Below are 20,728 nucleotides of genomic sequence, written 5' to 3' on the forward strand. Positions count from 1 at the left end.
AACGTTCTTGCCACAAAATGTTTAAACTTAACATTCAAATACGCGATATACGAGAGATCTGTCGAGGAAGAAAATGAGAAAATATCCATAATGGCGACATGGGCGAAGCGTGTTGCATCAGTCATAAGGTTTAGATAAAATAACATAGAGTTATAAGAGCATTTCCATAGTAGTGAGAATGGAGACTCAGAAATATGGCTCCACTTTTCCCCACTATCGCGCTCTTTCGCCCTTCACGCTTTTTTAATGATTGCTTCCATGAGGCTAGCTTGGTTTCATTAATCGATTTCATTCGAGATGGATGGCGACAGCAGAGCAATAAGTACAATCAGAGGCCTTTGTTTTGCTTCTAGCTTTATTTCTTTTTCTTTTTCTTTTTTTTTTTTTTTATTTTTTATTTTTTTTAGCAAATGGTTTCATTGAGAGAACTGGCGCGAACTGAGGCGCTTTTGAAGCCTTTATTTCGATCAATGTTCTTTGTAATATTCATAATAGTTTGATTTGATATTAGCTTTGTTGAGTGCGTTTCTTCTTCCACCCTCTCACTTTCGAACCCCTTAAGCCTTTTAGCTATTACTATCAAGTTTTTGCATGGCATCAAATCTATGTTTCATCTACTTCACGAATTTATTAATGGTATAGTCGCATGTAGCTTTATTGACTATATACCTAAAATAGTTATGTAGTGTGTTAAATAAACTTATAAATGGTGGTATAGGATCAATCTATGAGTAGCAATGCTTGTGACCCATTTTACTACGAAAAGAGGTCATCCAAATTGAATAAGACGCGTTCTATTGAAGGAATTACAACATTTTGATGTAGCACAAAAAAAAACGGACGCTTGTCATGGTTTTCCATCCATACAAGCAACGTGGATAAATATTGTGGAATAGAAAAAGATAAAGGCACAACTCTTTTTTTTTTTTTTTTTTTTGATAGCATGTTAATTGAAAAGTTTTGTCAGACAGAAAGATGAATCAAAGAGTAAATGAAAATAAGATAAGGGCCCACATACCACACCCAAGAAGTATTTATTCAGGGCTTTGCTGAAAACATATCAAAAACATTTATACACGTCTCTTTTCAACATGAATGGAGTGCATTCATGTTGAACATTTGACACGCAAATATACATTTTGATTTCAGAAACGTGAATATTGTACAATATGCAATAACAATAAAGTAACCTAGTCATAGCCATTTTTGTTTTTAAGCTTCAGTCTTTTTTACTTCGTGAATTTCGTTTTTTGAAACCTAAACATCACATCATTCCGCGCTGACCATACGCCATAGTCAAGCCAGCCTGTGTTTCTGCATTTATTCCTTCTGATCTACTATATAAATGCGGTACACAGCAGAAGTATCGAAATTTGAGGAAAGTATTGATCGCAACGTTGCTCATTAGTAGAAGGAGGAAAAATAAGCCTCTGCCTCTTGACGAGCCACGAATAACGCGTTGGGCGCAACCGTATAGACCGTAGGCGTAAGTGGCTAACAGCAGTCTGTAGAGAGTTGCGTCTGTTTTTTTTTTTTTTTTTTTTTTTTTTTTTTTGTTGAAATCAGAAACAAGAAAAAGAAGGGGAAAACCTAAATGATGATTTAAAGAATATTTCACGTAAGAAAGTCGTACTCAATTCAATTTGGATTTAATTCGGTTACATGCAGAGAAATGGATGTCTAATTGAACTTGTGCAGGGACAGAAAGTATTTTATTTAATTTAAAACCTCAAAAAAATGCATTTGTTTACGACTTTCTGGCGGGGACTTTAAAAACGCCATTGCTTTACAATAACTGCCAGTTAAAAAAAAAAAAAAAAAAAAAAATGCGTATAAAAACCTTTTACTCTTCTTGACTCTGGCAAACATCAATGTGTAGCTTTCTTCTGTCTGTGTCACTTCTCTTCTCACTCTTCCTCTCTTCCTCTCTTTCTTGAGTTTTTTCTTTACTCTCTTTTTTTTTTTTTTTTTTTTTTTTTTTTTTTCCTACTATCAGATCGAGATAAACGCTATTTCATATCATAAAAGAACAGAATAATAGATATTGCATTACAAGCGCACTAGAAGATGTTGTCCGAGAAGAAGCAAACTCAAATAGAAGATACCAACTTTGCACACGATATTGAGCGCAAGAGCAGCCCAAGTGTCACCTCCACTCTGGATGGTGCTGCACAGGCTGACTCTGCGGACAATAAATTGAGAGCTATAGGAGAGCAAGATCCCTACTATGTTCATGATCTCATTTGGACAGCTGAAGAGGAGAAGCAACTTGTCCGGATATTCGATCTGAAAATCCTTTCCTGGATCGGAGTCATGTGTATGTCTCCAACTCGACAAGGGCTTTTTTTTTTTGTTCATTTACTGAATACATAGTATCAACACTAACAAAACTGCTCCTTTTTTTTCAGTCTTTTTCCTCCAGTTAGATCGTGGTAATATGTCCAACGCACTCACAGATAACTTGATGGTCGATATTGGTGTGGATCTCAACACCATCACACTCGGTACCGCAATCTTCGTTCTCTTCTTTTGTTTTTTTGAAATCCCCTCCAATATGATCATTCGTCGTGTGGGTCCTCACCGTTGGATCCCTCTCCTAATGGTCCTCTGGGGCCTTGCCACAGCCACTCAGATGTTCATCAAAGATCGAGTCTCTTATTTCATCACTCGTGCCCTTGTCGGGACTTTCGAAGCGGGTTATATCCCTGGCATTGCCATCTATCTGACAACATATTATAAACGTGAAGAAATGGCTTTAAGGCTATCAATCTTTTGGAGCACGCTTGCGATTGCCAGCTCATGCGCGGGCATCTTATCTTATTTTATCTTGCATATGCGTGGGATCGCCGGCTTAGAAGGGTGGAAATGGTTGTTTTTGATCGAAGGTGTTGCAACGGTCTTTGTTGGCATTTTATCTTTCTTCATCTTGCCTGAAGGTCCCACAGCTACTAGGGGTTACCTTCGCTTTGCTGGTTATCTCACAGAACGCCAAGAACTTATTGCAATCACTCGGTTGATTCGTGATGATCCATCCAAGGCGGATCCTTCAAAAAAGGTTGTCCCCAAAGCCGATATCTGGCGTGCAGTCCGTTCTCCCCGTATCTGGCCCCATATATTGATCGGATTCTTTGGTTTACTCCCTTCGGTCCCTCTTCAGGGCTTTGCACCCTTGATCTTGAAGATGCTTGGATTCAGTGCTCTGAAAACCAACCTGATGGCCATCCCCGGTTACCTTCTCAGTTTGATCATCATGTCTGCAGTTTCTTATTCTTCGGACCGATTTAAGGAACGCGCTTTCCATGGTGCATTCGCGACAGTGTATTATGCGTGCTGTGTCGCTGGGCTGGCTCTGCTGCCTTTGGGCACAAACAAGATCAACTTATATATCTGTCTAATTTTTAGCATGGGTGGAAGCACATGCTGGCATCCAGTTAACGTAAGTCACATTGATGCCAATTACTCAACCGATAACAGAAAAAAAAAGTGACCTTATTTTATTATCATTATTATTAGGCTGCCTGGATTGCTGGTAATACTGCACCGGTGGGTAAGCGCACGATTGCGCTAGCCATGTATATCATGTCTGTCAATCTCACAGCTATTGTTGGTACGAGCGTCTTCCGTGCCGAGGACGCACCTCGCTTTATCAAAGGCATGTGGGTCCTTTTCGGCTCACTTATCATCACTATATCACTCTTCATTTTTCAAAGATACTATCTTATTTATATTAACAAGAAGCGTGCCAGGACCACTAAGGATTGGACCACTGACGATTGGAAACATTATAACAAGACCACTAAAGATGTTGGTGACGAACGCCTGGACTTTGTCTATTATTATTAAAAAGATGGCTTTTAATCTCATTTTCATCCCCTTTCCCCTTTCTCCCTTTGTAATAGATATAATAAATGCAAATGAGACATCTTTTTATATGATGCGTTTTGAGGGAGGAAGTTTTCTTTATGTACATTTTTTTTTCTTATCTATATTTTTACACAATGTTTTATGCTATGCTCTCGGGATCGCCCTTGGGTCACCTGTAATAGTTGAGCGTTTATGATGGTCCTTTCGACCAATTCTCTGTCTTTCACCGCCATGGCCATTGGCACCAAAAAATCGCCCCTGGGCTTTATCCCGCGGCTTTGGCTGCTCAATATTATGAAGAGAACCTTCTCCCGTAGGAAAGGCTATTGTACGACCCCTGCCATCACTAATACTATTACCATCGTCATTGCTACCGCTGCTGCCTCTCCTGCCATTGGCATGTATGCCAGACCCAGTAGCACTACCAGCGTTAGAATTCAAGGATGTACCATCAGGTTTATCCTTTTGTATTCTGTCCCGGTTCTGATCACCTCCATGATCGATACTGCTGTTACGGTTCCTTTCTTGATGCGCGGGCACTTCTTTCTCATAGCAAAGACGTGTTATGGCCCCATCACTACTCCTACTTAAAATCTTGGCTGCTCTCATAAATTCGCCTCGAATCGTGAACAAACTATAACGATCAACAGGTCGTCCAACATTGTGATCAAGTTCTAAATATATATATGACACAAACCAAGCAATAGAAAGGTAACGTCAGCATGAATTTCAAATAGGAAAATAAAAAAGTAATATTTTGAGGACTTTAATGTTACCAAAGGGATCCTCGATACAGAAAAGATATCTGTTTTTGACGAAAGGCTTGAAATCTGTAGCCGGATGTATGTCCGATTGTTCAGATGGAATAGCGTCAGTTTCTTGTGTTTCAGCTTGCAACGTTGCTGTATCAGTAGACGCAGATGATTGCACATGTTGCTGATTCTGATTCTGATGCTGATGTAGTTGTTGTTGCTGTTGTTGCTGAGGTAGAATGTGCTAATAAAATAATTCAAGGAAGGTGTAAAGAAAGTATTAGTCCATCTGCAAATGAGCCAAACTCATGATTTTTTTTTTTTTTTTTTTTTTTTTTTTTTGCAAAAGTAGTGGTTTTTGTTCTCACTTACATCTTTGGTCCATTCTTTGGCTTCCTTCGTCAAGAGTCCACCACTACGGATGCTGACTACATGCGTGGCATATCGAAATTCGCTAGCAAAGTACTTGAAGAACTCGTAGAGCAGCTCTCCTACCGATTGATTCATTGCCTCGGGCGTCGGTTGCCAATACCGGCTTAGATTTGGAATATCCTCAAAAAAGTATCGATTGAACCCCTGACAATCCCAATACGGGACCTTCCCATTTCCTACAACGATCGATTGGAGGTTGGGCAAGACTCCACGTCGTTGAAGAAGGTGAATCACTAGTAGCACATAAGCGTAGCTTTTTTTTTTTTTTTTTTTTTTTTTTTTTTAAAAAAAAAAAGAAAGTAGCGTTTATCATGTGATTATTACTGTCGATAATGAACAAACATTGACTCCAATGTTAAGAGAGTCTTAATCAGAAACATACCTGGATAACGATCCTGTATAAGGGTTGTTGATCTTCCTGCGTTTCGCCCAGGTCTTGACGACGACAACAATATCTCGAAGACGTGGGTCAATTCTACAGTAAGCTCTTAATAGTCGTGTATTCCAGATTGCTAGATCATTCTGATATCCAATGTCGCATGCAATTCCATTAATATGGTTTAATTTCACGATAGGAACACGAGCTCGCTTCAGCTGCAGAATGTTTTCAAATTCGCTGTCCTTCTCTAACCGGTCTCCTATCCGCTCCACAAATTCTACTGGAGAGACCTCTTCCTCTCCTTCTTTTGCATTCAAAAACACACAGACATCCATATCTGCATTCGCAAGCGCTAGCCCATTCCCAGAAGATCCGAATGGCAATACCTCCGCCTCATCAAACACCTCATTAGCGATTTCAGATAGCCTAACCATTTAGTACAAAAAAAGGCTTATCAGAATCTCGTCTTAATGCTTGTTTTTTTTTTTTTTTTTTTTTTTTTTTTTTTTTTTAAGAAAAAAGCCAACCTTTTGAGCAGTGCAAGCTTTCGAGTCTCTTCTTCAGGCTTGGGCATGAGATTATGACACAAACTTTTAGCGTCCCGTGTAATTACATCAAAAGCATGGGCAGAAGGGCGATAGGGGTCGTATTTTCTGTCAGAGTAAAAATCAATATCTTTGACAGAAAACGGAACTTTCTCAACTGAAGGCTCAAAGCTTGATTCTGGGCCGCTCATTGATGGGTTCTTGAACCGAGTTTCCAAAAAATTTGAGCGACGGTGACCAACTGGGGCCACTCCTGCTAGAGAAGAAAAGGAGGAAGAGGACTCGCTGCCTACACTTGTTTCGTGCTCGCCTTTATTGGCTTGGATTTGATCCACAGCAATAACAGGAGGAAATGATGGGATTGACTCTGGTTGTAGCTGCGTCTGCATTCGCGATTGCGTCTCAGGAGGATTGTTGAGAGAAATGCGACGTAATTGATTCTGCATATCCTTAAATTGCGCTTCCTCAATCTCCTGTACAGTCACTCCAGAGAGGGGTCGTAGATGCTTTTGGCTGACGGCCTCAAGGTCGAGCTGGGAGCTGCCATTGGCAGTATTGTCGTTTTTGAACAAGAGCTTGTTGATTTGGGATTCAATATCTTTGATTTGATCCTGCTGTTCTACACTTGAAGCATGTAGTCGTTGGTCCGTAGGAACCGGAACGTGGCTATGGCTTACATCCTGCGAGGAAGCTGGCAATGGCGACTGGGTATACCCTTGATGATGATGTAGAGGATGTTGTGGGATGGGTTGAAACGAGTGGACTTGTTGCATATGCTGTTGCGGTTGCTGATGAAGCATCTGCTGATGCAGAAACATTTGCTGGCGCTGGTGAAACTGCTGTTGCTGAAATGGCGCTTGGAAGGGTCCTCCTGGTACGGGATGCATAGGGAAATGCCCAAATTCAGAAGGTGGTGTCATCCTGCCCATATGCATAAAGTGACCTGGGCCTGAAACTCTGTTTGGCCCACCAAAATCGCTGTCGAGACCAGGAGGAATATGGCCGCTGGCCATGTTGAGCATTGGTGGAGGGGGATGTTGCTGGTTCGTAAGCAGCTGGGTTCCCTCCTGTCTAACTTGAGGAGAGTCCACATTATGTAATCTATCAATGGGTGACTGCTGCCGTTCCTCCAGTACATGTCCAAGGTGAATATCAGGCTCTGCCGTCGATCCATCTACCATTAAATGAGGACTGAAGGGAGCTTGGATGACTGGTCGACCATCACCATGTTGAGCTGGATGTTTTAACTGTCCTGTAGCCATCTGTGACGAATCAGCGCCATGCGTATGATGAGGTTGATGAAAGGGTTGATTGTACAACTGATGGTGTTGATGGTACTGACGATGCTGATGATACAATTGCTGCTGCTGTACTTGGTTCTGCTGCATTAGCTGGATCATATTTAGGTGCATATATGATGGAAAAGGAGAGTGTGATCGGATTCCGTTCCCAAAGACAATCTCGTGCTCTGATGGTCCTCCAGAAAGACCTGATAGTGCCATACCATGTTGCTGGTCTGAGGCCTGCTCCTGGCTCTGATCAGTACCAGACGATGGGAGAATCGTCTGATGTTGTTGCGGCTGTCGTTGTGTATCGTAGAGCGAAGGTTGCATTTCTGCTCTGCTAATTTTGTTCAACTATGGGGTTGGTAAAATTCTGCTCTTGCAGCTGTTAAGGCTTTAGCGACAGATTTCTGTGTAGGGATGACGTCAAGAGGCCCCGATGCTGGGATCAAATCGCTTTCGAGCACGTTTTACGTTCCTCCTTTCGTTTCCTTATCCTCCTGAGTATTGAGGACTTGGGTTGCCAGAAAGATTTTGTCGATGTTCTTGTATTCAAAGCATGGAGTTACATTGGAATGGTGGTGTGTGCTCCCATCCTTTCCATGCTGTCTGTGAGACTGATGCGCAAAGCCACACTCAAACACCCTACCCAATAGAATGATTTGTTGTGTGACTACTGCAACTATTCATTTTACTTGACTACATCTATTGACTCCTACGCCGCGTTACTGGATTAACCTGAAGCAGAGACTTTTAATGACCAGCGACGAGAATTAAATTGAATGAATATGAATATGTACATTAAAAAAAAAAAAAAAAAAAAAGAAATGGACAAGAGGCTAAAAGCTTTTTTATTGTATCAAGAACAAAATGTCATTTCATTTAGAACTTGGCAAAGTTCTTGGCACCCTTGACGATCTTCTTCTGGACTTTGAGGACGTTGAAGCGGACAGTCTTAGAGAGGGGACGGCACTGGCCAACAGTAACAGAGTCACCCTGCTGAACTCCAATGAAGCAAGGCGAGATGTGAGCAGCCAAGTTCTATAATTTCATTTATTTAATATAGGATAAAATCAATCGTGGTTAATCATCAGTATCCAATATAGAACTCCACGGTTAACATAGAAGAAACTAACAGGAAAAAAAATCAAGTCATTTAATTTACCTTGTGGCGCTTCTCATAACGGTTGTACTTGGAGATGAAGTGGAGATACTCGCGACGAATGATGATAGTGCGCTTCATCTTGGTCGAGATGATCTCGCCAGAGAGAATACGACCACGGATGGAAACATCACCGGTGAAGGGACACTTCTTGTCAATGTAATGACCCTCGATGGCCTCCTTGGGGGTCTTAAAGCCAAGACCAACATCCTTGTACCAGCGGCTGTTCTTGCCAGCCTTCTTGCCAACGACCTTGGCGTTTTGGAAGATACCCTGCTGCTTCTGGAAAGCCTTCTCAATCTAGTGAATAGGAACAAAAAGTAAAGGATTCCAAAAGAGATTGTTGAGAAATCTATACCAATGCCGAAATATATATAAAAAAGAGAAGACAGGAGGTATTTTTCTTTGTTCGGCTGATAAGGATCAACAAGTCGAAAAGATTTCGTTGAAGCTGAAGTGAGGAATTGACGCGAAGACCCATTTAGTGAAATAAAAAAGCCCTGTGTGAAGAGCGTTGAGTTGAGAAATCGACAGTGATTTTTCTGATCCAAAAGTTAACATCGTCCTGAAGTGGGGGTTTTTTTTTTTTTTTTTTTTTTTCGTCAATGGTCTTCGCGTCGAATTAACAAGTCTAGTTATCTTGTACTGTTAACGTGAAGAACTTATTTTTGATTCCACGAGTGTTTGATGATTGCCAACATTTAGCTGAAAGCTTGGTTGGTGCAAATTGAGCTCAATGACAGATCATATTGAATGAATTTCAAAAATGCATGATCAAGATGTTGAACTACATGAAAATGTCCTTCAGCTTTGGACGATCATTTTAATGGTCGAAATGTTGCATGAATCAAAATCTTAGGTGGATGTGGACAACTGTATTCTTCTTGATCATGCAAAATGTCATAATTCTGCTCCTTTGATTCTTTCCATGTGCCGTCCCGGAATGATCAATTTCCAAATCCTGATTATTATTGTTGGATATTTTATTCTTCGTTGCACATGGTGTGATGATGCCACTTTTGTTTGTTTTCCATGGTTAAATCACCTCCCCCTCCCCTACTTCACAAGACGCACCTGCTCAGACATGATGAATAGTTGGCGAAAAAGGATGTACAAAGCTGGCCGCTGACGGATTTTTGTTATTTGCAAAATCTCGAAAATTTCTAATCCATGTGATTGGCTGTTGCGCCAGCCACTCCTAGGTTTATTCTATACCCTTAAGTATACCTTAAAATCGTCTAGACTGTCAAGCTTTCACTATGTTCTTCGCTGCCACACGTCGCTCATAGTTTGAGTCGTAGGCAACGACGATGCCTTCGTTACTTTCCGGTCAGGATGAGACTGAAGCCACAGTGTGAGCTCGAAATTGACACGGTCAAGATCATTCTGGCCGCGAATGAACTCTTGATCCTCCGGGATATGAAGGTTAGGATCATGCACTTGTCGGGTCGCATCCGTTGTGTGTCTCATAGACAGACGGATCCTTTGATTCCGAACTTGATTTTGCATATTGACAGCAGTGGCACTGGAGGCAGTTGTGCGCTGTTGGGGTTCTACCTTCGCTTGGCATTCCATCTTTGGTGCCTTTGAGCCAGGGTTATTATCAGATAACCGTATTCGTACAAGGTCTTGATCTAGCGATGAAACAAGATGACTTCTGCTTTGTCTCTTAGTTTGCTTGTGGTTTCCTTGATTCATGATGTGGTAAAATTTTATTCGCTGCGGGATGTGGTTTTTTTTTTCTGTGTATATGTGTGGTTACTAATGATGTTGAAAAGATGGGAAGTGTTCAGAAAAGCGATCGCGAGACCATGGCACTTTCCAGCCTTTTATAACCACAGCCAGCAGTAGCAAAGCAGGCAGGTCTTTTATATTTAAAAGAAAAAGGATAGAAAAGAAAGGTGTCCGAACGACGCTATTTGTTATAGTATACATTTCTTTTATTAATAATATTTCTTGACACGCCTTTTCATGAGGCAACAGGTTCCAAAAATAAACATCATGAGGGCTTTGCGTAAAATATAGTCATATTTTAATCTCTAATAACCCCAGCGTTGAGTGTCTTCTTTGAATTCATCATCTAACTTAATCTGTAAACCTCCAAGCTTATCCTGCATAATAGTCATGGCGCGCAGAGCAACCTCTTCGGGCTTCATGCATCCAGACGTCTATAGTCAAACAAACAAATAAACAAAAAGACAACAGCTCAGAACGACGATAAGGCAATGCTAAGAAAAAAAAGTGGCATTGATGGCTTAAGAACGAACCTCCACTTCCATATAGAACCGATCAGGCTTGGCGTTGTAGTCGAAAGGCTCATTAGGATCAACGGGTGTCTCCTCAGCGGCGTTCGAAGAAACAAACCACTCTGTTTTTTCATCCTCCTCAATCCAGTAGTGCGAATGTCTCAACTTGTTATAAGGATCGTATTCAAATGCAACACCATAAACAGGGCTCCATTTGGCATGCTCTTTAGCCACTCCTTTTTTCGCTACACACTTTAACTTTAGCTCTTGACCAGGTCTCATTTTGACAATCAAAATAGGATGCGCTTTGTCTAGGAGGAATGAAAGAAGATAAAGGTCGTCATGAACACTCGTCCAATCTTATCATTCATTTCCATATTATCATCATAAATCCTTCACTCTTACCATCCGATACAGGCTTGACAGCTTCATCACTACTGACAAGATCCAAGCTCGTAACTTGCCTGGTTTTATCAATTGTAGGATCATTCATATCATCGTAATCCACATTAACTTTAACATGGAGTGTCAACTCTACAGAACAATTGGGACAGTAAAGGGTGCAAGTACAGTCCTATTAATAATGATAATAATTGAATGGTAGAAATATTAGGCCACATTTATTTGAGGGAGAATGGCAAGCTTATACAAAAAAAAAAAAAAAAAAAAAACATACTCGTGTATACTGGATCCTGTCAACATCGAAACTTGTCAGAGGGATCATTCCCAAGCGATGTGCAATATACTCATCTGTTAATACTGTCGAATTGGTCTCAATCTCAACCATGTCGATTGCTATCATTTCAATGGGAAGGAAAAGATTAATGTTCTTCTTCTTAATCGAAGCATGAAAGTGGATCTGTAGATCCTTCTCAAAACCAAAACATAATAATATGACGACAATAATAACTTGATAGCATTATTTACCCATTGTTGGGACCTCGGCAATCATGATACGTCTCAAGGCATTGGCGACACTTTTTTTTTTTTTTTTTTTTTTTTTTTTTTTTGCAGAGGAAAAATGTCAGGTCAGGCTTTAGACTTCATAGTGTTGTCCATACTGAGTAGTTGAAGTTGGTTTTTACATCTTTTCAAGTATGCTTCTGACATAAGCACAGATGTATACCTGAGATCTGTATTGCTGAGAACAAACTTCATGCTGTCCTTCTTAAGAGATCTGATGGACACTTCAGGTCCTCCATTGTACATATCCATGGTTTCAACTATAAAGTAAATTTCATAAATCGATAGTTGCTGACTGGTCCTTGTTATTTTATCCGAAATAAGGTCGCTTTAGTTGGTATCGCACTGCTGCTGCTGTTGGTTTTCTTCTCAACAGCATTAGTTGTGAAGAATCAAAATGTGGATGAGGCGTTCGTTTTTATAAATGTGCTGCGAGTTGTCACATGATGCGTTATTAAAAAATCGCAAGTGCTACATTGGGAGATTCTGTAGTTGGCGCGCGCACAGTTGCATTGAAGTTCTCCCATTTTACCTTCACATCTAACCTTTTTATATTTTCATTGCTTCAAACATTCCATCACATTATTATTTGGTCTGCATGGGAGCCAATTTATCTGCAGCGGAATATAAAGCCGCCAAGGAAGCCTGGGTGACAGGACATACTGGTGGTTCTATGATGGAAGCTACACTTGTCACAGCCTCTGCATTAACGACATTCCTTCTCTGGACAAGCATTCAAAAATACCATCCCAAATCACCTGCCCACCAGGCTCTCAACGTCACCTCCAAACAGGCCAAAGCTAGGGCTTGGAATAGTGTTGGATCATTTCTGTTGGATTTTTCCACCTTAGTGATGCCAATGCTCTTGAGTTGTACCTTGTTTTCGGATTATGCCTATCTATGGACTTTTGCCCTTTTAGCCTTTGCAGGTGCTGTCAGATCCGTCTGCGGACCAAGTGAACATGAGGTCTTGAAGAAAGAGAAGAAACGTTTCAAGTGGAAGGATTCAGACGATGAATTTTCTGCAGATGATCAGGATGGTGATAGTAATAGTAATGAACCAGAAGTGAGCAAAGGATTGGGAACGACTCTCTCGCAAGGACATGATCAGGACCAGGACCAGGATGGAGGCCTTCGCCACCGTAAAGAGCCGCGCGAACCAGATCACCACTCAGCTTTACAATTGGATAGTTCTAATATAGACATAACTAAAAACCTTAAGCCCTCGAAACATGTTGAAAATCCGCGCAAGATCTTTTTAAGTGTTTATCGTGCGGGAATGATGATCATGACTTGTATCGCTATTCTGGCAGTGGATTTTCCGATTTTCCCTCGTCGGTTTGGCAAAGTCGAAGTCTATGGCACTTCTCTGGTAAGCCTGGTCAAAAAAAAAAAAAAAAAAAAAAAAAAACCTAGAATGCAGTGTTTCATAAAGTATATTAATTATTATTTTTATTATTATTATTATTTTTAAATATATACAAGATGGATCTTGGAGTTGGATCATTCGTGTTTTCATCTGGAGTTGTTTCTGCCCGTGGATACCTCAAAAAAGAGACGATGTCCTTTGGAAAACAGATGGCGATTGCTCTCCGTACCTCCATTCCTTTGTTGATCCTGGGTCTGGGTCGCTATATCTCCACCAAGGGTGTTGACTATCAGGAACACGTCACTGAGTATGGCATGCATTGGAACTTTTTTTTCACGCTTGGTTGCTTGCCTATCTTCGTCACTTTCTTCAGGAGCCTTGCAAGTCATGTGCGCTTTTCGCTATTAGGAGTTGCCGTCGCTGTTGGTAAAGTGCAAGAGACATTGATCGATTTGAGCCGAAACAAAGTATAATGCTTTTTGGTATATTGATCTCATATATTTATTTTGTTATTTTTCTGGTATTATTAATAGTTTACCAAGTCTTTTTATCGTACGGAGGATTGGAAGACTATATCCAGAATGCGCCTCGCGTCGACATCATCAGTATGAATAAGGAAGGCATCTTCAGTTTTGCAGGTTACTTAGCTATTTTCTTGGTCGGTGTCGATGTAGGTCTGTATGTCCTCCCCAATGATCCTTATTATTTTGTGCGTCGTAAGAGTAACAAGAAGAAGGCCAAGAAAGGCAAACTGGCCATGATCCTCCTCAGTCTCGACTTCTTGCTTACGATGGGTTTCATCACCAGTTATGGCATCCTCCATATCCCCGTTTCACGTCAAATGGTAAATTGTTATTATCATTGTTTACTATCATTCATTATTAGTATACTTTCTAGTATACATGCAACGATATCATCAAAGGCCAAGACTAAAAAGCATACGCATATGTTTTTTTTTAGGCAAACTTATCATACTTCTTCTGGGTGATTACGTTCAACGTTGGCTTTATCCTCTGCTTCTTATTAGCAGAGATTATCATCACTGCCAATGAGCCTTCAGCGTTGGCAATTGCACGTGCGCAGGCTAAAGCTAATCTCACAACTGCAGGCAGTAGTAAAAAAAATCAACGTCCTGCTGCAACAGTTCTTCTACCACCATTGACATGCCCACCTCTTCTCGAAGCCGTCAACCGTAACGGATTGGCCGTGTTCTTGGTCGCCAATGTTCTGACAGGCCTAGTCAATATGACCGTAAAGACTCTCTATACCCCCACGCCACAAGCCTTGGCTATCTTGACTGTATATATGGCAGCTGTTTCAGTTTTGGCGTGGACCTGGCAGGTCTTGGGATGGAAATTGAAGCTCTGATTCCCCCCCCCCACCTCTCTTTGGCTGATGAGATTGATTAATATCTAGAAAATATGTATACAAAATATATAAAATAATTAAAAAATCAGAGCAAAACTAGCTGAAACGTGCTTTCGTCAATGGGTATCCTAAGTTGTATTTATTCATGTTATGAAAGAAAAGGAGAGAAGAGTGCCTGACTATCTACAAAAAATAAATGTGAATGCTAACAAACAAGAGCGAGGGGCATGAGTAATAAAAATAATAATAATAAATCAAATAGACACATGTAATACATATTGGCTATGCTTAATCAACGTAGACCATCAGTTTGCCGCCACTCCGATCCATAGCCGCTCGTACATCCGCATCCGTCTGAATGATGGCGAAATCTCCGTGATCATCTCGGTAGCTTAACGTTCGATGGGGTTCTATCTGTAGTCGATCGAAAATCTTTTGTTGTAGAGCTTTGAATCCAATGCTCACAGGTATCCTCATAGCCATGATATCCTCCTGGTACGAAATTTTGACTTTGATCATGTCCTCTGCAGTTTTAATTGCTAATGGAAGTCCCTGACTAGGTGGTGGCACAGTAGCAGCAGCAGTAGTTCCCACGGCAGTTGCAACAGGGGTACTTGGGGCCGCAGGGAATTGAGATAGAGAGCGCACGCCAGGGGACGAGCCACCAGGCGATTCATCGCCATAGCTCCGTGTACTCTGTTGAGGACGCGATACAAATGGCGGTCGCGTCCCTCTCGAACCAGCAGAAGGTGAGGGTCGACGATCCAGATCTCGTGCAGGGTGGGAGCGACCCAATGCTGGGGAGGTTGATCTTGTTCCAGATGTTCGATCAGGCTGTTTCTGTTCATTAGGAGGCGTCTCTGTATCACCATCTCTCACTGCAAACAAATTCTCTACCAATGGATGTTGCATGATCCTAGGCGGTAGTTTGCAAAGGTCCTGCACATATAAATCAAGATCTTTCCGCCGTGTGGCTGACACAGTCTCCGTTACGTTCGGTAATGGTATAGGCATGAAGGGTAAAATTCTTGGCTGATCACCTACTCGTCCAGACTCTACTGGGAATTCTTCCAAAAGTGCGATATGAAAGTTGTAAAAATCCTCATACAAGCGAAATAAACTTCTTACAGCACCTGATGCAATTTCTACGCGTACATTGAACCAGTACTGTCCGTCTGCAAGATGGAACGATTCAACAGAGGCATGGATGATTCGGTGTGGATTGTGATGATAGTACTGGATACTGCCGCCGCTGTGAGTGTGCTGATGATGAGGATAGGCAGGATGGTGGTGATGCCTGTCTTCGTAAGCATCATGATTGTGTGATCGGGCTATGGTTGGGACGCCTCTTACGCCATTAATGCTCTCCTATAAAAAAAATAAAAAAATAAATAAATAAATAAATAAATAAAAGTCAATAAATAACCGAGAAAATACAAAGAGAAACATGTAGTCGTGTGAGCAACAAAGAAATTGATCACGTAAGCTGACGAGTTAAATAACTGAAGAGAAGGAAAGTGTCGTCTAAGTAACTCAAACTGCGCCAGCAGAGGCCCCTTTTTTCTTGTATTCTTTGAACACAAAAACGCATGACAGTATGATGCTTCTGCTGTCTCGCTCCAGGGGTATAAAGAAAAAAAGGGAGGCTGTGATAGTAAGGAGGTAGGACCGGTGATAGATTAAAAAGATCAATGGATATGACAAGGATTTGGGGCTTGGAGAGGACTGGCGTTCAGACAAGAACTAATGGTGAAAGAGATATTACCACTCGACGACCAATGTCCAGATCTTGAGAGGGGTTTCTTCTTCCATGTTGATCTCGAATATGAGAGGCTTTGTAATCTGCTCTCGGTACCTTGCTCTTGAGTTGATGAATTGTTTGTTCACCATTTAAGTGTACAGGCAATGGCAAAGGTGCACTAGCAGGTTGTTGCGGGGATATAGGCTGCGCTCCTGTTGTTACTGCTGCTTGTGGGACATCAGTAACATCAATACGACCCAGAGGGATGCTCTTTGCTTTATACTCCATAGTCTGCTTTTTCCATTCGTCCACCCGTGGAATTACTGTTCCTGTCTGTCGCAACATCTCAGGAACGTCGATTGGTTTACCAGTGACCATGTCCCTGATCTCCACAAACTTGACGGGAATCAGGCCTGGACCACCTAAACGCCCTATAGGCTTTGCGACGTACCAGTCCTCATTGGATTGTGCGATGACTAGAATAGCATCTCCAACTTTACAATCGAGTTCATCCGCTCTCTCGGCACCAAAGTCATAGAGCACGATACCATATAGAGGCTGGCATTTCGGCAATGAAGGTGTAGGACCAGTCTTTTGAGACGTTACTGGAAGAGGTGCTGACTGTAAACCAGTAACGCCTCCCGAAACTGGTTGTTGATAGAATGGTTGTGGCGAGAGTTTTGGAGCAAAATATTTTTGTGGAAGTGGTTCAGTAAATGTGCCCGAGTCATTCCCAGTGTCTTCAATACTTTGATTGCTCTTCCTATATTGAGAACGTTGCTGCTGTTGGCTACCGTTCTTCTCAAGGATTTGAAAGTAGGTAACAGGCACATATCCCCTAGCGCCTGTGATAGGGTTGCATGCCTCATACCAATCCTCATCGTCCTCGTTGCCAATGACGTGAAAGAAATCACCTTTGGAAAATGGCATTTCCTCTGGCTGCTGTGAGTTGTAGTCATATAGAGCTTTGATGACTTTACGAGGAGGGGCTAGCCCTGCTCCTATTGGAGTGGCATGGGAACGTGTAGGCGATTGGCTGCCTGTGCTGCTCTTACTCTGGAGAGAACGCCGGAGGTTGGGCATTTGGGCTAAGATGGATAGACGAAGTTTGAAAGTGACCTCTCCTCCCTCTGCTTATGCTCTTGTCGTACTTGTTGTTAAGACTGTATGCTCAGAGGGAGAAAGGGAAGAAGATAATGACGAGTCAATGATTAAAGAGAAGAGTAATGATTAACCAAGATGAAATAAAGACGAATGAAGCAAAACAGAGCGAATAATGAATGAGAGAATAAAAAAGAAATGAACGGGTTGAAGCTGTTACTGTGTAAAGAGGCAAATGCTTTACAAGAAGGAGAAAAAAAAAGAAAAAAAAAAAAAAAAAAGAGCAAAACACCCAAAGAAAACAAAAAAAAGGAGGGAAACAAAAAAAGTTTAAACACGAGCGCCAATGATGGGAGAAACAAGAAGAGGCGGGACAGCAGAGCAAAGGACGAAGGACAACCAACAACAGCAATGAGATGAGGTTGGAATAATCAAAAACAGCAAAGAATATCTTTAATCGACATTCACGGCGTCGCAAATCAAGAATGTTTGCCTGTTGTCTCTCTGCCCCTTCTTCCTCTCCATCTTCATCTCATTTTCTTGCTCTGCAGGAGCCAATTTCCCAAGCGCCAACCTTGTCTCTCTAGCGCGCATTTTCATGATATGTTTTTCAGCGCGAAGCTTCCATCATTTGTGTCCATTCGTGTCAGCTTACCAAGGTCCGTTTTGATTATATTTTTTATAATACAACGGTTCTTTTGTCTGTCTTGTTGCACATTTTCTGAAGTTCTTTGTACACCTGTTAATAGAAAACGACAGAAAGAACAGCACAGCCTTGTTTGTCATCTCCAAACACTTCTTTGTCACAGTTGCGGGAAAGAAGAAACAACTATTTATTTTTCCGCCTTCAATCTGGTACTTGGCTGAAGGCTTCCATATGAGAGCATATCTTGACGGACATTTGAACTATGGATACTATTTAGTTATTCCACTCAAAATTCGTTTTTTTTTAGGTTCGGTTACTATCAGTTATTCCATCACAACCTGGACATGTATGCTGGATATGTTTGTATGGGAAATCAACAGTTCCCATGCGCGTTTTTTTCTCAATCAGGCAAATCGATAAGATTTTATAGTTCCGGGCGTGCAGGCCAGTGAAGGCATAGAATGTTACTAATATGAAAAACAAAAGCTGGAGAATTCCCACAAGCGTAGACCTACTAACGCGTTTTTTTTTTTTTTTTTCTTAAAAAAAATGCCATCTCAAAATGCTTACAACGTTTTCTGTCGCGTTGCTCGTTTCTGCAGCAGGTAAGCTAGGTCTATAGACGTTCACTTGGTTTGCTCAATTCGTTGCCACAGCTGCTCACATAAAAAAGGGCAGGTGCTCGATAATGCAAAACCTACCCTGAAGACCGACAACAGCTCTCGATCTATCTTTGGCATTTCAGGCGCTGCATGCGTTCTGATTAGTGTCAATGAGTACACCCACCCAAGGGCTCTTCCTCATCACATAATCCTCCGAGAAGTGAGATGATGTAAAATAAGCAAGCCGCGCGAGTTTGCCGCCAAATTAAGAATACCAACGATAACAACAACAACAACAACAACCCCCTTGGTGATTGTCTTTGTCTACAAAAGTGCTTTACTTAAGATTTCATAATCGAAGCGCGAGGCTTGCCCACGTGTCAGACACTGGCATGGGGAAATTTGGTCATACTCGTATCTAATACGCGGCAATTTGACAATGGGGCCAATTAGAAAAGAGAATACATGGAAAAATATGACAAGTCGCAAAAGGACATGGCGCCTTGTTTCACCATTATGAGTTAGCGAGCAATAGGGAAAAAACAGTAATGATGGTCAAGGAACAGAGGAAATGGCGCTATTCTGTTCATACTTACTGCAACTGGCCGATGTAAAACTTGATAGCATCCTTGTTGGCTATGGATCAATATACAAATCAAGAAACGTGCGGAAGCTGAATTAATTTGACGCTTAAACATATAATGCAGGAGCCATGCATCTGGTCCTTTAACTGTAATGCCAGTCTAGCTTCAACTGACTTTACTTATTACAAGTAATGACATGGACCCTGAAGATACCTTTAAAGACAGTCAACATGATTTTTTCCATTTGTGTTGCCTTTCCAATCAGTTCTAGTAAGCCGATGAGATATGCACCGATTCCTCGGCGCTGATATTCAGGAACAACTTGGATCTCAAAGCTAAAATAATCACGAGAAGAGCATGCTTGCGTTAATTCTAGTTGTTTGTATATCATCTCAATACTATCAGATTGAAGGGAAGGTATACTATTACTCACCAATAAACTACCTCTGCATCTCGGTCCACCATGGTTTCCTCTTCAACAAATTGAAAGTGGATCATCCCTACAGGCTGGTTATTATGATATGTGATGAGGTAACGTGAAATAGCATCCTGCATTTCTTCTTCCTTGTCTTCTCTACACCAGCCGTCTTTTGATTTCATGTAACTAAATATACCAAAATCAATCGTCGATATCGGAGTGCATCGTTTTCCGGCCATAGCCAAAGTAACACCGTCATATAGGTTTTGGAATATGCAAATCAAAGTCGAAAACAAGATCGACATAAAGACAATTTCTACACCTATCCGAACTTACAGCTCCTTCATATTAGATTCTACTAGATCGACTGCAAATGCCTGTAGCATGGGCGTCATATCATCAATATGATATGCAATTGTATTGAATGTATAATCTGGATGCCTGTTACAAGCCGAAGGTCAAAAAAAAAAAAAAAAAAAAAAAAAAAAAAAGTATAATATATATATTATATTTTTGGTATTATTAATTAGGGTCAGTGTCAATTAGCACGTTGTTAATGCAATATGTAATATATTAATGTGGAGGTGCCTTTAGTTTTTTTAAACTTTGTGGTTAGCTCGCAGCTAGCGCATGATGAATTGTTATTTTAAATTTAGTCCACAGACGCAATTGCGCTTAAGAAGGAGAGTGCAGGATATGTGACAGATCAGTCCAAGAACGGATATGTGTATTTAGATGACGGATAAGACCGTCCAGGGCTTTCAAGGAGGGAAGAAGGAGAAGCTTCGTCCAAAAGGGTGATGAGAGAGAGGATCATTGTAACACTTGTACCTTTTAGGAGTAAACTCCTTTTGTGAACCAAGCAACTCGTTCAGCTGCGTTGATGAGAGCTGGGTAAGAGAATATTAATATTGAATGATGGAATGACATACTGAATAGATGAGCTTTTGTAATCAATGACCAACAGCAACAGAAGATGCGTGGTCATGACTAGCGTTAACAATCAACCAAAACAAATAAGCATGAACACAGCCATCCAGCCAGGTGGACCTTTCCTTGGCATCTGACATTTGGCAGTGTTACCTGTTAAAAAAAGTTGACTTACCTTGTTGGCTCGAGCAAGATTCGAGTTAGAATGCGAAGCATGCTACAATAGGAAGAACAACAGCAAAAAAAAAAAAAAAAAAAAAAAGAAATGTGAATCTAGAATGTTGAACAATTTGATTTATTTGTCCAATGTTGATCCATTGTGCAATGTGTATTCGTTCGCAAT

At 41.2% G+C, this 20,728-nt stretch overlaps 8 protein-coding genes across 8 annotated transcripts; 2 read left to right on the forward strand and 6 right to left on the reverse strand.

Moving 5' to 3' along the window:
• Nucleotides 1–2,067: 2,067 nt before the first annotated feature.
• BCR41DRAFT_395025 (major facilitator superfamily domain-containing protein) lies at nucleotides 2,068–3,843 on the forward strand (the record flags this gene model as incomplete). The annotated part of the gene is made up of 3 exons (XM_022028691.1): nucleotides 2,068–2,317; nucleotides 2,409–3,436; nucleotides 3,514–3,843. 3 exons carry the CDS (start codon nucleotides 2,068–2,070, stop codon nucleotides 3,841–3,843), a joined length of 1,608 nt encoding a protein of 535 aa, XP_021882542.1.
• A 96-nt stretch (nucleotides 3,844–3,939) lies between these two features.
• BCR41DRAFT_33409 (hypothetical protein) lies at nucleotides 3,940–4,628 on the reverse strand. Its single transcript, XM_022021916.1, has one exon. It carries the CDS (start codon nucleotides 4,471–4,473, stop codon nucleotides 4,009–4,011), a length of 465 nt encoding a protein of 154 aa, XP_021882543.1. The 5' UTR covers nucleotides 4,474–4,628; the 3' UTR covers nucleotides 3,940–4,008.
• Nucleotides 4,629–5,414: 786 nt separating this feature from the next.
• Nucleotides 5,415–6,985, reverse strand: BCR41DRAFT_369690 (hypothetical protein; the record flags this gene model as incomplete). The annotated part of the gene is made up of 2 exons (XM_022026479.1): nucleotides 5,415–5,853; nucleotides 5,955–6,985. 2 exons carry the CDS (start codon nucleotides 6,983–6,985, stop codon nucleotides 5,415–5,417), a joined length of 1,470 nt encoding a protein of 489 aa, XP_021882544.1.
• Nucleotides 6,986–8,137: 1,152 nt separating this feature from the next.
• BCR41DRAFT_377396 (ribosomal protein S17-domain-containing protein) lies at nucleotides 8,138–10,230 on the reverse strand (the record flags this gene model as incomplete). Its single annotated transcript, XM_022027102.1, has 3 exons — nucleotides 8,138–8,296; nucleotides 8,421–8,717; nucleotides 10,228–10,230. 3 exons carry the CDS (start codon nucleotides 10,228–10,230, stop codon nucleotides 8,138–8,140), a joined length of 459 nt encoding a protein of 152 aa, XP_021882545.1.
• A 226-nt stretch (nucleotides 10,231–10,456) lies between these two features.
• Nucleotides 10,457–11,872, reverse strand: BCR41DRAFT_303869 (DNA-directed RNA polymerase II subunit RPB3; the record flags this gene model as incomplete). The annotated part of the gene is made up of 6 exons (XM_022020735.1): nucleotides 10,457–10,585; nucleotides 10,685–10,974; nucleotides 11,063–11,237; nucleotides 11,340–11,458; nucleotides 11,591–11,640; nucleotides 11,790–11,872. 6 exons carry the CDS (start codon nucleotides 11,870–11,872, stop codon nucleotides 10,457–10,459), a joined length of 846 nt encoding a protein of 281 aa, XP_021882546.1.
• Nucleotides 11,873–12,165: 293 nt separating this feature from the next.
• On the forward strand, nucleotides 12,166–14,454 carry BCR41DRAFT_385591 (GWT1-domain-containing protein). Its single transcript, XM_022027685.1, has 4 exons — nucleotides 12,166–12,998; nucleotides 13,112–13,421; nucleotides 13,529–13,839; nucleotides 13,956–14,454. Exons 1-4 carry the CDS (start codon nucleotides 12,225–12,227, stop codon nucleotides 14,361–14,363), a joined length of 1,803 nt encoding a protein of 600 aa, XP_021882547.1. The 5' UTR covers nucleotides 12,166–12,224; the 3' UTR covers nucleotides 14,364–14,454.
• Nucleotides 14,455–14,480: 26 nt separating this feature from the next.
• Nucleotides 14,481–17,475, reverse strand: BCR41DRAFT_385592 (hypothetical protein). Its single transcript, XM_022027686.1, has 2 exons — nucleotides 16,129–17,475; nucleotides 14,481–15,731 (listed from the first exon to the last, which is right to left on the reverse strand). The coding sequence occupies exons 1-2, from the start codon at nucleotides 17,185–17,187 to the stop codon at nucleotides 14,652–14,654; spliced, it is 2,139 nt and encodes a 712-aa protein (XP_021882548.1). The 5' UTR covers nucleotides 17,188–17,475; the 3' UTR covers nucleotides 14,481–14,651.
• Nucleotides 17,476–18,429: 954 nt separating this feature from the next.
• On the reverse strand, nucleotides 18,430–19,898 carry BCR41DRAFT_334984 (hypothetical protein). Its single transcript, XM_022021964.1, has 4 exons — nucleotides 19,471–19,898; nucleotides 19,251–19,372; nucleotides 19,050–19,089; nucleotides 18,430–18,955 (listed from the first exon to the last, which is right to left on the reverse strand). Exons 1-4 carry the CDS (start codon nucleotides 19,758–19,760, stop codon nucleotides 18,778–18,780), a joined length of 630 nt encoding a protein of 209 aa, XP_021882549.1. The 5' UTR covers nucleotides 19,761–19,898; the 3' UTR covers nucleotides 18,430–18,777.
• Nucleotides 19,899–20,728: the final 830 nt, after the last annotated feature.

The sequence above is a fragment of the Lobosporangium transversale genome (genome assembly GCF_002105155.1).
Source record: "Lobosporangium transversale strain NRRL 3116 chromosome Unknown BCR41scaffold_13, whole genome shotgun sequence".
NCBI classification, from domain to species: Eukaryota; Fungi; Mortierellomycota; class Mortierellomycetes; order Mortierellales; family Mortierellaceae; genus Lobosporangium; species Lobosporangium transversale.

What these genes read in the sequence shown, in the direction of transcription:
- BCR41DRAFT_33409 (XM_022021916.1), bottom strand. Translation starts at nt 4,473, where the DNA reads ATGAGAGCAGCCAAGATTTTAAGTAGGAGTAGTGATGGGGCCATAACA.
- BCR41DRAFT_385591 (XM_022027685.1), top strand. Translation starts at nt 12,225, where the DNA reads ATGGGAGCCAATTTATCTGCAGCGGAATATAAAGCCGCCAAGGAAGCC. An exon ending in AAGTCTATGGCACTTCTCTG is followed by an intron (nt 12,999 to 13,111) that starts GTAAGCCTGGTC and finishes AATATATACAAG; the next exon opens with ATGGATCTTGGAGTTGGATC. An exon ending in TCCCCGTTTCACGTCAAATG is followed by an intron (nt 13,840 to 13,955) that starts GTAAATTGTTAT and finishes GTTTTTTTTTAG; the next exon opens with GCAAACTTATCATACTTCTT.
- BCR41DRAFT_385592 (XM_022027686.1), bottom strand. Translation starts at nt 17,187, where the DNA reads ATGCCCAACCTCCGGCGTTCTCTCCAGAGTAAGAGCAGCACAGGCAGC. An exon ending in TGGACATTGGTCGTCGAGTG is followed by an intron (nt 15,732 to 16,128) that starts GTAATATCTCTT and finishes TTTTTTTTATAG; the next exon opens with GAGAGCATTAATGGCGTAAG.
- BCR41DRAFT_334984 (XM_022021964.1), bottom strand. Translation starts at nt 19,760, where the DNA reads ATGTCGATCTTGTTTTCGACTTTGATTTGCATATTCCAAAACCTATAT. An exon ending in CATGTTGACTGTCTTTAAAG is followed by an intron (nt 19,090 to 19,250) that starts GTATCTTCAGGG and finishes ATTGATCCATAG; the next exon opens with CCAACAAGGATGCTATCAAG. An exon ending in TTTTACATCGGCCAGTTGCA is followed by an intron (nt 18,956 to 19,049) that starts GTAAGTATGAAC and finishes TGGTGAAACAAG; the next exon opens with GCGCCATGTCCTTTTGCGAC.